This window comes from Phaethon aethereus (genome assembly GCF_964289735.1).
Source record: "Phaethon aethereus genome assembly, chromosome: 9".
Taxonomy (NCBI): Eukaryota; Metazoa; Chordata; class Aves; order Phaethontiformes; family Phaethontidae; genus Phaethon; species Phaethon aethereus.
The window spans coordinates 12,468,980-12,482,542 of NC_138585.1; the positions used below are offsets into that span (position 1 = coordinate 12,468,980).

Genomic DNA, 13,563 nt, shown 5'->3' on the forward strand with positions numbered 1-13,563 from the left:
CTATACTTTATTGGATGAAAAATAAAAGCAAAAACGGAGGCCAGAAACAAGATAACTAATGATACGAAGCTATTTTTCAAGCTGTTGTCTAGCTGGCCACCTGCTAGCTTTAGTGAAGTGATCTACATATACATCTTACATGGCTAACAATCGTGCGTGAGCAGGCGGCCTGAAAGCCAGTTCCTAATGGATGTATGTCATCATCTCTCACTACAATCTAGCTGGTATTAACTGACATTTCCAGTGGCAGCTTTTAGCAGAAGGATTGAATGGATATAGAAATGAACTACTGTGTTGCTCTCTAGAGAGGTAGAATTATATAGGCAATAAATGAGGCACCCTGGTGTGGAGTACTCCTGATGAGGAAGCTTGAAATGTGGCGCATTGTATTTTACTTGTTATCTGGCTAAATAGATCAGTGTACATCAAGGCTGTCAGTCAAGAACTTCTTTCCATAAAAATTTAGAATACGTTTTTGTGTAAAAAGTAAGAAAATGAAGAAAAAAGTGCTGACTTTCTAATTTTAGAAAATTATTTCATAAATGGCATTGAGGCATCTGTGTTTCTGTCTTTTACTGAACAAATTCTTAGCTTGTAAGTGAGTTTTTCCTAACTAGCATCAGAAAGTCAAATGGATGTATTTCTAGTTTGTACAAGTCTAAAAATACAGAATCCAGCTGAGATATTAATGGTTCAGGGGATGATGCACAAATCGGAGTAGAACATGGCTCCCTCTTCTGGATTTTTTTTTTTTTCAATCTGCGATGTTAACCAGAGCAATAAAATCTGAATCTGGAACATAAGTACTCAGATACCCAGCTGGAATACATATGAAAAGATCTGTGGAATTGAAGCCTCCTAGTCTCGTGTTTCAAAGTAAAACTGTTCCTGAAGTTCAAGGAATTGCCAAAGACCATGTCCGATTTGAGTATCAGTACTAACACCTCCAAAGTTGGATATATATTTGCTGGTACGTAAGCATTCTGTCAGGTATACTACAGATGCCTCTAAAACAACACAATGTAAAAACATGGTATTCCCAAATTGTCATGGAAATATAGACAGATGGGGGACAGTGTGTTGAAAGACTGACTTCCTGGGTGGTAGGTTTCCAAAAAGTATTTTTGGAAAATAGGTCCAGAGCACAGTGACGTTGATGAGAATACATCCATTTGCTTCAGTAGCTTCGAAGAGACTATCCTGAGTTTTAAGATAATGACTTCTTTGTGATAGGTGTGGCTTTTTCTAGTGATAGATAACCGTCTTTGTCAGCTGTTAAATGTGGACAGGAAAAATACCAAAGTAGCACTTACCTGAAAACATCATCATGTGCTGAAAGTTCCTGGGAATCTTTTGTTTTCGACCCAAATTCAAAAGGAAAGAAAGTGGATATATGTTGCAAGCTCTTGCTACAAAAACTGCTGCCTAAAATGTAAGATGTTGAGGAAAATGGTGGAGGAACTACTGACAGAAACAGTTAACTTAAACCCACTATTTCTCCAAAGTTATTTTAAAAGTGTAATTAAAATGAATATGAGATTATCTTCCTTCATATTTTTCATATTGGATCCTTCAGGTTCCAATTTCATTATAAAACTGTGCAGTGGCAGAGATTGTCTTCCCCAGACATTCTGGTTTTATATTCATCATTATACATCCCACTTCAATCACTCTACTTTTACTCATCACATTTGTATCACATGTGACTTTGTCTTCAGTCCTTCAGTAAAATGCCCATCATCAGTTGCAGAGATGGCATTATCTCCTTGAGCAGCAATTTGCAAAGAATAAATGTGCTTTTGGACATGATTGCTTTCTTATTTCCTAAAAATTCATGTTGTCCGTATCCAGCACTCTGCACTTTTTTTTTTCCTTTGGAGATTTTTCAAAACGGTTTCTTTATTAGTCCTTTGTGGAATGATCACAAAAGTTGCCTTAATTAGAAACATGAGACTCTTTCAGATTTAAAAAAAGACAATCAGAGCTCCTTATGCATACTTTTAGCAGGTTCCACGCTCCCCTTTTCTTGTGACTCTTAGGGCTTAGTAGGCACTCTTAGTCTGAGACGTGCTGTGGATTGCAGAATAGATGAAATACTTGAGTGGCAATGTCTGGATGTATTGTACCTGCTGGACCACGAGCTGCTTAGAGCTCCTACGAACTTGGGAGAACTTGCATTAGAAGCGGTTGCTTCATGTGCCCCGTGCTCAGCTATCCAGTGGGACCCTGTTGCAGTCTGTTGGCTCTTGGTGAGAGGAAATGGTGGAGCCTGGTCGCTGCAGTGCTCTGCAGCACAGTCCCCGTCGGGGCGCTGAGGGCTGCTCTCGCGTTCAACTGTTCCCGTGCCAGGAGCGCGGGACACAGTATTGCACTTGCCTCGTGATGGTGGTGGTGTCAAATGGGCTCTTGGGGTCCTCTCTGCCATCTAACCCAAGCTGTAGCCAAGGGAGCTGTGATGCTATTTTTCTTTTCTTTTTTTTTTTTTTTTAAATTTGGAAATTCCACATAAAAGTTACTGCAAGTAAACAGTATGATCCCAACTTTCAAAGCTATTACAGTTTATCAAAAAGTGATAAGCAAAGGGCTGCTGCTCCGAGCCAAAAAAAATCATTGTGTGAATTGTCAGCGTGAAAAGAATCAATACCACTGTACGAGTAAGCAACAGATTTGTTGAGAAACCATGGCAGAATTAAAGACACATACTCTTTCTTACCGGTCTCTTAGGTACATGATGATGTAAATTCCATGTATGCTAGAGATATCAAATACAAAGAAGGAAAGATTTGAGCAATGCAGAACTGCTGTTTAAAGACTTAATATCATTTACGTAGCTGATTTTTAGTATTTAAGGAACCAATTGGTTTGCTTGTTGACTTTTTTTTCACATGGAGCATACATTCTTTATACATATATAAAAATATATATACACACATATGCATAGATATAGACTTTAAAGCGAAGGATACAAATGCACCAAATATAAAAAGAGGATTGAAGATATGATTTTGAAACGTGAACAGTGCGAGTCCCATGTAACAGAAGATGACATTCTCAGCCAAAAAATTCATGAACTCGAACAACTTAAATGAGAGAGAAAGAACATAATTATGACTCATATCTGTAACTAACTACTGTTTATCACCAGGTTCCCTTGGAATACAGAACTGTTTAGATGGAAGGAACAGAAATTGCACCTATTCAAGGGTGGATTTTAAAACCATCGAATTTGCTATACAGTATACGTAGTGTCTTTTAGCTTTAAAAATCATAACTGCTCGTGTGTTTTTCTGTGATTTGTGTATGAAAGCTTGACATAGACAAATGATAAAATATATAAACAGTGAGTAAGTTATACAAGCTTCAATGCAAACTGCAAGGAAGCTGAAGGAATTTAATTTCCCTCATGTTTACACAGGTGAACCTGGGAAATGGCTCCAATCCTGATTACATAAATGGCTATGCGTAATACAGTACTGCGTATGGGTATGCTAATGCCAAGAGAGAAAAAAAGTCCTAAATGGACTTTTAAGAACCCGTGCCTTTAAAATATAACATGATCTTTTTTATTACCATGAATATTATCCTGCAGATGAAAACTTTTATTGCACTGTATGGACATCAATATCAATTACTTATTTCAAACCAAACTATTTAAGATATCATTTAAACATATTATAAAATAAGCCTAAAATACACGATTATGGTAGGATTTCTTCTGTGAAAAAAACAAGAAAAAACAAAGTATGCGTTTGCCTTGAGGCGATGTTCTTGCTTGCATTTGCAGCTGATTATATAAAAACTAATAAAATAAATTTTCATATTTATTCACATCTGGAAAAAATCTATCATTGATGCCAAATAACTACAGAGGACAGAAAAAGAGATCTTTTCACTTCTGAAGTCACTTTTGGGCTCAGGAGACTATGCTAACTAATCCTGGTGCAGAATTAGGGCTGCAGTCTGTCAGTCTGTCTACAACCAGTCATACATCACTATCTGGAATGTTACTATGGAGATATTTTATTCATCCTCAAAGGGCTTATGTATTTTTTGTAATATGTTTATGCTTCTAAAAAGAAATATCCAATAACAGTCACTAAGATTTAACAAAGGAAAAATGAGAGCTGTCAGAATCATTACTTAAAACAAATGTCAGAGGGAAAATGGCATAAAACCCAGTGGTATATGGGAAGAAATTTCAGACCTCATGGCAGCACCATCAATTATCCCAAGCACACATTCCATAGCCCCCGTATTGTGCTGCAATGCTGAACAACATGAAAACAAACACAAGAAATATTTACAAGTTAGTAGACTTAAATTATTTAAATTAAATTTAAATGAGAGAATCCAATTGTTAAAACCCTCAAAGTATGGTATCTTGTAACCCATAGAAATTATTATGACAAATCTTTGCATTTCCATTTTGGGAGCAAACATGATCCCACTTCTTTGTAGGAATGCAATCTGACACATTGCTTTAAACAATGTATCAGGAGTGTCATGACAGGATGTACATGTATATATATATATATAAAAAAAATATGTTTGCGTATATATAAAAATCTTTTGAGGGAAGGATACTGCTATGGGGAGCTGCAACTGCATACTGTAGTTGTTGGGATAAGATAAAGGTACTCCACAGGTTTTAAAGCTGAATGGTATTTCACTCTTCATTTACAAAATCTCATTCTTAAAAAAACATAAAGTAGATCTACTATTGATGTATTTTAGAAACACAGTTTCTGAAACTAAAGTTTCTTTCCTGTATTTTCCAAATTTTTTGTTGACATACATTTTTTGAAGGAAAACAGATTTTGCTATATCATTGTTTTTGCTGTATACTCTTTCTCAATAATCTTCAACAGTAAATTCAAGCTTCTACTCTTGCCTGAAGTGCTTTCATGACATTACTGCTTTTAAACTTCTCACCCCTTGTCTCCCAGAAATCTGGTCAAGATGCAGACTTTGTGTTTCTTGCAAATTCAGTTTACTGCATCTTTTACATTTCTGTATAAGTTCACCTTCATTTCTGGCTACATGCATCCTTCCTACTTCAGTGCAGCTTCAAACCTCCAGAATAATTTCAGTAAGTGATTCTTAAAAATCCCCAATTCTTGACTACATGTTTCCAATCAACATGAACAATATATACTTCCTTCACTCCCTGTGCCACCAGCATAGGCCTATTAGTTTTCTTAGCCTAGATTTACAGTGTATGCAGTACTTTTTAGCCATGTTATCTGTGTCAGATACATGCGACACTGTAATCTATTGCAATTCTTGAATCATATTGCTGGACATCAACTGATTTGTTTCAAGAGCAAATACAATCCAAATACCTTTTTTCTTTTTTTTTTATGTGAATTTTGGTGCTGAACTGTGCTGTGTGTTTTTCCCCCCTGCCATCTTATCTCTCCTTTCTTTAGTATTCTGATCTTCCACTATTAGAGCAATGCCTACTTGCTAGAAGATTAGAAACCAGGATACCGGACTAGTTTCCTTCCTTTGTACAGCAAAAATCCAGGTGCTATTTCAATAGCTAATTTAGAGTAGGCTCCTTCCTATTCCAGGCTCAGCCATGATGTGGTCTCTTATGAAAGATTCAGCTCTTTAGAATGGTAAAACGAGCTCGTTAGCTTTATTCAGTCATCTGTATTCCCCATATATTTTCCTATCCCTTTTAAAAAGTATGTCACTCATATGACACATTTATTTATGGAGCACAACCTGTCCAAATTTTGCATCCTGAGTTAACAACAACAACAAATTAAAAAATATAAACTGGTTCAGAACTAGTTATTGTCACACAAGAATTGCTATCTGAATGCCTTTTCCTGGAACATGATGCTTGTAGATATAACGTAAAACTTATCCACTGTCCTCCAGGCTTCACTTTTATTCCTGTATTCAGCATAGTGTTTTAGTTAGTGTTTCTTCCACCTCTGTGGTTTGTTCAATAGTAATACAGAGCCCATGGAGATACTCCATTAAGCACTTAACTGTCAGCGCTGTGCAGCATAAATCCCATCAGAACAAAACAATTTACTCTAAAGAGATCTTCTGAAAACCATGTTAAGAAACAGCTTCCATAGAAGCATTTTCCCAAATTGTCATGCCTTTCTTGCAAATGTTTCTGTCACTGTTTTAAAGATGAGCTGTCAAGACCTTTTGATGAGAAGCAGAAGAATAGGAGGGATAGGTTTTCATCTGGAATTTATAATTTTCTGGGATACCCAAGGAGTTCCAAGAAGAGTTGCACCATATGCATTAGCCTCTGAAAAACATCCTTTATTGTCGGAGTGGCCATAAGCCAGGTCCATGCTATGGTCCATGGCTTGCTTAAATGCCACTCAAACATTTCCCTTATTTTGAATATATGTACTTGCAAGTGGGATTACGAGCATGAAAAAAAAAAAAGTTAGGATTAGAATCCTAGATATCGAGTCCTTGGAGGTATTATTTCTATAACAATAAATTACCTTCCCTTGCTTCCTGCACAGACAACTAACCTCTTTCTACTCTAAATGAATTTGGCATTAAAGTGCTCATATGCTGCCATTAGTTTCCTCAAGGCTACCAGAAAATTATACTAGAAGCCATTTTAATACACACATAGTAATAAGACATTTTTTCAGTATAAAACTAAAAAACCTCATTTGTAATGTGCCATTTCTACCTCTCCATGAAGTCTATAAATCTGCTTACAGATTTAAAGCAAGAGTTGTAATAAATCACCAGTGTCAACACACTGCAGAGTAGAGTATTAATTACAAAAACACTGTTTCAGAATGAATCCAGGCACTTGGTTTATGTGTTTAGCTCAGTGAGTTACTGAAACTGGTATTTGCTTTGGTTATTTTCTGTGTAAAAAGTGGATATTACAAAAGGTTTATATTAAAAATGTCTATTAAAATTGACATAATATTTATGTGTTTAAAAACACATCATTCACCAAATATGCTTAGGTTTTCTATTACTCTCAGCCATTGTAAGTACTTGAGGGATGTGCAAAAAATAATTTTTAAGTTGGGACATTCTTCTGGAAGTACCACTTGCAGTTCAGCTCTCACTGCAGAGGAAGGAATCAATCCAGGTTATCTATACCTTAAGCCTTGCTGTAACCACTAAGTTTATCTTATACTGATGTTTTATTTTAACTTAAGTGAAAAGTTTTATATGATATAAAAACTGTATTAGTTTTATCTTTTGAGCGAGATAAGGAAAGCACCTTCTTTCTCCTTCTCCTCCTCCTTCTCTTTCCTTCTCTCCACCCTCACAGTTAAGTTCAAGCCAATTAGAGAAACAAGCTACACCAAAATGGGTTTTGCAACTTGATCCATTTTATAGAACTACTTAAATTTTCACTGAGTCTTAGAGACATTATCTAGGTAAGTAATTGGTGCATCTGAAAGATGGGACACATTAAGTTCCAATCTTAGCTGTACTGAAAATAGAATTCTTTAAAGGAGCATCAAAAGGAGAAAACGAACACATTCTATGCCACAGTCCCCTTGTGGGTGGGGAGATGGAAAATGAGATTTCTCAAATCCTAATTTTTTAAAAAGCATTTTTCATCTCAAGGGAATAAAGTTAGCCTGAGAGTTCCGGGTAAGAGCAGAATGACAAACAGCATTCTTTCATCTCAAGGAAATAATACGAGCACGAGGCTTTTGGGTACAAGCTGAATTACATCCACAACTTATTTCTAGCAAAATTCAGTGAATTTTACTCACTGATGGCAATATTACATACTTTTACTTGATCTAATACCTGCTGAAGGAATGTCATCCACCTCTTGCAAACCTTCTCTAGTTGCACTGATTTTGCTTGCAACATGGAGGAATGCCACCTGTCTAGGGGTTACACCTTACAGTGATATATTCTTGCATGATATCAAAACAGGGAGAATTTCAGTAGTCCAACAGCAGCTAGGATGCAAAACTGATTATACTTTTTAAGAGAAATTTGAAGGTGACAGAGAGCTATTAAAATGCCAAGCAATGTTAAGTGATGGTTATAAAATTTATTACATTTGAATAATGTGATTTAATTAGAACACAGCTATCAAAAATGTTCCATGAAGTCAAGGATATTGATAAATCAATAGTTGATGAAAATTGATTTTCCCTAACTATTTTGAATTAAAATGCAGTGAGAATTCAGACATAATTTTTCTGATATTGTAGAAGCCTTTATATAGCCTAATGGCTTTATTCAATCTTTCTCTTTTGATTAGAGGTTTCAAAATCAGAAAAAGGTTTGAATTTGAACCTCTTGCCTAAAATCCTTTATACAGCTATAATGAATCTTCACAGTATAGTGATATAATGCTCATTTCTAAAATAACATGCTTAGATGAAAGAATCAGCAAAAGTAACTCAAATTCATGATAGAATATAAAGTTGTTTATGGTGCTGATTTTGATGTCCAAACATATTTGACTGTAAACTTACAAACACACTAGCAGAGAGAGATTCTTACAAGATCTTTTATGTCCTGGGACAAAATTCTGGCCTTTTTTATCAGTAGGTTTTGCTACTGAATTCAATGAATTTCACCCCAATAGATTTATGGAAGGCACTCAGAAACTTTCTATTTCCCTATAGAGCAGGAGGTTTAAAAGATTTGTAAGGGCTGAGGAAGAACGGGTAAAGTAAAAGGAAAAAGAAATAAAGAGCAGCACTAAGGGGGAGGAAAGGCCAGCACCACCAAAGTTCAGCTTTGGAGAACCTGAATAAAATACTGGCACAGAGTACACTTCTGACTAGCAAGAGTAAAGATAAGATGTTGGCCCCAGACATCAAGGCAAATCCTTTTTATTATTAAAAATAATACAGGTCTTGAATGCCTTTGCTGGACAAAAGAAGTTTAAACCAAAAATGTTGAAAGTTGGACAGCTAAATTAGAATCTTTTTCTTGTTCTAAAATACTTGGAACAATGAAAATCAGAGGAAGAATGACTTAAAAAGTAAAACATTCAGAACTTCTAAAAAGGTTTGACCTCAGGGGTGAATGAAAGCTTAGTTTGGTTTGTATTTACAATGAATCTGTCAACATCATTAATTACAGAATTCAAATTAACCCTTAGAAAGAACTTTGGTATTTGATTTTATCAATTGACTGACAAGTAGGGGACTGTTCAAAATCTAAGACTCAGTATACTCATTTCTTATATGTGTAAAGCGCGTGAAGAGCAGTAGAAACTTTGGCGTGCACTTGTGGTAGTATAGCCAGATTCAGAGCCTCATGAGAATTTATATGTTGCCTTAGAAAAATGAATTATTCTATCATTAGTCTTGCTCAGTTGCCTAGCAAAGGGGGTTTCTTCAAACTTCATTGTTTTTTTTCAAACACGGATCAATTTATGAGTGGGAACCTTTTTAGGTCACTATCTCCCTTTCCTGCAGCATGACCAACTTTTGCTACATCAGGCATTAAGTTGTACCTAAAAATAACTCAAGACGATAACTTAATGGAAGGTATTGCCAAAACAGAGAGGATGATGCTGTTGCTCTTACTTGTCATCTAAGATATTATTTGGTTTACAAACTAGAAAAAACATTTTCAGACTGCTTATTTATCTTAAATTCCTGAACTGAGAAGTTGCAGGCACAAAGGAAGGAGGAATCATCCATGCTCTGTTGTATGAAGATAAAAGTGCTCAGGGATTACTGCAGCTCTTTACATTTAGCAGTACTGTATTATTCTGTAAGCATTAAGGAAGGGTTCTGCTCAAGATGAGGCATAACGGATTGTAGTTGGAAAATTGCTTGAAGGGATATAAAGAACTTTCGACTGGTCAGCAACTAGTGGTGGTACTAGAATCACTATGTTTAGGGATGAATTTGGAAATTTTGGGGAATGTGATGGCTATTCTATTCAATGATAGAGGAATAATTATGGTAATGGAAAATGAAGAGGCTACGACCAGCCTGCACTGCCTAGGATTAAGCTAATATTCTTATAATGCTGAAATTGGAGAATAATTTTTTTTTCTTTTACACATAGTTTAAAAACCTGCAAAATAACAACATCAATAAAAATGAAGCTTAAGTTTATGACCTATTCTGAACAACTTGAAAAAGACTTTCTTGGAAGGCATCTTTCTGGGGCAGTAAGTCACCAGTGAGGTGGAAGTAGGGACATTATGCACTGCAGACAAAAGGAGACTAACAAAGGAGATGCTTTAAAACACGACTGTTCTCCTTCTGGTCAAAGAAAAATAGTAGTGTTATCATTGTAATCTAGTTGTCTTTAAAATTGCAACGAGCTAATACATCTTTTGTGTTTCTGCATGTATGTTAGAATTGTAAGAACTGCTGCTGATTTTTCAAAAGTAAAACACAAAATCCATCTCATCTTCCTCTTTTCACCCCTCACAAGTGTTGTTTTTTTTTTTTCCGTGACTTGCTGTCACAGTCCTAACCTCAAGCAATCAATTCAGTTTCTAAGGAGGACAAATGCAATTTATTCCATTTCAATTTGCTGAGAGAAAATATTCTCTAATATTAATTCTTGATGTGAGTTCATAAAAACAATTTCCTTCCTTGCCAAGTTTTGGGTATTGGAAAGAAATTCAGTTAGTCTTTGACATATTAGGAACTAATAACCAATATGAGGGCCTTTAACCTATCAGGAAGGAAAAAAAAAGGATTCTTATGAAGTCTGTGGTGTGTTTTCTTCATGCTTTCCAGCAAGAATCAAGACTGCAAAAAATTATCTGACGCTCATGATTATAAATTTCCATTTCACTGCAATTCCAACATACTACAGGACAAATACTTGTTTTCTTTGCATCTGTTCTGTAGAAATTATATTGCAGCTTCTATCTACCCATATTGATGCTTCCCTTTACAGTCTGTAAAACTACTTCAGTGGAAAAATGCTGTAGAACTGTAAATCTTTCTAACCTCAGGAGAGCACCCTCCCTCTAAGAACTGTTCTTGCTTTAACTGGTGTTGAATAGCATGAGATCCTAAAGATATTGATCTCCATTTATTATTCTTAAAGACCTGTTAGTGATGGGCCAACTTTTAACTACATTACCTTGGCAGAATGCTACCCTATAGTTATGTTCAGCAGTATTATTTGCAATTACTCTGCAGATTCTAGTACCAGTTTCTGAAGCAGGATACTGGATTAGTAGGTCCACTGATCTGCTCTTAAATATTTAGGGTGGGAATTTAGGGAATTCTTTTGCTTCATTTCTACAATCATCTTTAAACAGCTTCCCTGCCTTTTCATGTAGGCTATTACATTTGGACAAAAAGACCGAGAAATATGAATAGCAACTAAGTTTTTGGGTGTCACATTTTTTTCTTAAGTATTAGAGTACATGACTTTTCTCATCTAACAGTCCTCTATGCTTAAAGATATAATCTAGACTGCAGACTCTGTGGAGGTGAGATGAGACATAGAATGCGAGGAGGATTTGCTTGAACATTAAGTGTGAAAGTTCCGGTTTCTTGGATACAGAAAAGGTCAGATACTTGCTGGTGGCGTACTCTTTGAAAACAGTATAAAGGATAAGCACAAGAAAAGTCTCATCAAATACAAGTTAGTTTTGAACTGGCTGCAACCTTGGAACTTCCACTGTGAGTAAATAATTGTCTGTGGTGGTCTAGCACCCTGCATTTATATCTGTGAAATACATAAAAAAATTGCAGATAAATGATAATTGGAGAAAATGAACTTAGAGGAAATTATCAATGCTGTTTATATGTGTCTTTTACATAACACAGAATGTATGTGTCTGCATGCGTTAATAGTATGTGTAAAGGCCAGTGGAGATGAATATGTAGTATTAAGCACAAACAGGGCAGAGATTAATCATGTCAAAACTACAAAAGCTATAGCAGTTGGATGTTGTTAGGGTGTAAAGACTGAGAAGTGAAATCTTGCCTTCAAAGTAAGTGTACACAAAACCAAAGTGAGCCCATGGCTATGTGAATTTATGTGATACTTTCATAATTAATTTCAATGGGGAAGGTTTGCATCTGGCTATAATGTGATTCCACCTGAAATCAACAAAATAGAAGCCATTGGAGAAAGTATTGTAAAGATTTCCAGTGTTTTAAGGTCTCCTTGGTGATGTTTTACTAATCCCTGTTAGTAAACAACTTTTACAACTTTTACTGTTACAACTGGTAACAGAGGAAAAAACAAAGGCACACTAAAACGAGCAGGAAATTAAAAATCCTAAATTAAGCTACACCTTCAACTGTACTTAAATCTGAGAACTCAAGACACTCTTTATTTTACATAAAATTAACTATCTGTAGTGAAAAGATACAACTAGTCATTCTTTAATACACCTTCAAAGTAACTCCAGATAAGAGTCTGTAGGAAAGCAGAACGTGGGTGGACTAGGGAAGTATCATCTGGCACTGTGTACAGAGAAATGTTTTTTCAAGAAAAGTATGTCATTCTATGAATGTGTGCTTCTGAGGGTGCTGAATGTCTGTTTGGAATTCTCAAACACTTGGAACTCTTCTAAAGTTCAATGGAGGCAAGAGGTGGCTAACACCCTGAAATTAGTGTGACACCAAGTTGGGTGGGAGTGTTGATCTGCTGGAGGGTAGGAGGGCTCTGCAGAGGGATCTGGACAGGCTGGATCGATGGGCAGAGGCCAACTGTATGAGGTTTAATAAGGCCAAGTGCAGGGTCCTGCACTTTGGCCGCAACAACCCCATGCAACGCTACAGGCTTGGGGAGGAGTGGCTGGAGAGCAGCCCGACGGAAAGGGACCTGGGGGTGCTGGTTGACAGCCGGCTGAACATGAGCCGGCAGTGTGCCCAGGTGGCCAAGAAGGCCAACAGCGTCCTGGCCTGTATCAGGAATAGTGTGGCCAGCAGGAGTAGGGCAGTGATTGTGCCCCTGTACTCGGCACTGGTGAGGCCGCACCTTGAATCCTGTGTTCAGTTTTGGGGCCCTCACTACAAGAAGGATGTTGACGTGCTGGAGCATGTCCAGAGAAGGGCAACAAAGCTGGTGAGGGATCTGGAGCACAAGTCTTATGAGGAGCGGCTGAGGGAACTGGGATTGTTTAGTCTGAAGAAGAGGAGGCTGAGAGGAGACCTTATCGCTCTCTACAACTACCTGAAAGAGGGTTGTGGCAACGAGGGTGTTGGTCTCTTCTCCCAAGTAACTAGTGGTAGGACAAGAGGAAATGGCCTCAAGTTGTGCCAGGGGAGGTTTAGATTGGATATTAGAAAAAATTTCTCCAGTGAGAGAGTGGTCAGGCATTGGAACAGGCTGCCCAGGGAGGTGGTGGAGTCGCCATCTCTGGAAGTGTTCAAAAAACATGTGGATGTGGCGCTTCAGGACATGGTTTAGGGGACATGGTGGCACTGGATTAATGGTTGGACTTGATGATCTTGAAGGTCCTTTCCAACCTAGTGATTCTGTGATTCTGTGAATCAGAATTAAAAGTCAAAAGCTTGAAATAGATGCTCAAACTTGCATGCTATTTTCATTATCTTAGGTGAATGAAAGCAGATAAGTACCAAAATGTGTGGAAAGCAGGGCACTTATCTGAATCCTAGTCATGATTTAGACATT

General features: G+C 36.9%; 1 protein-coding gene across 1 annotated transcript in view; it reads right to left on the minus strand.

Annotated features, from left to right (window-relative positions):
- SLC9A9 (solute carrier family 9 member A9) overlaps nt 1–13,563 on the minus strand; it is a gene marked incomplete at its 3' end in the record, with an annotated part of 204,786 nt that overhangs the window by 89,026 nt on the left and 102,197 nt on the right. The window contains exons 10-11 of the mRNA XM_082003926.1: nt 2,967–3,080; nt 1,314–1,425 (exon numbers count right to left, since the gene is read on the minus strand). Coding sequence (XP_081860052.1) covers nt 1,314–1,425; nt 2,967–3,080 — 226 coding nt within the window. The remainder of the gene's footprint in view (nt 1–1,313; nt 1,426–2,966; nt 3,081–13,563) is intronic.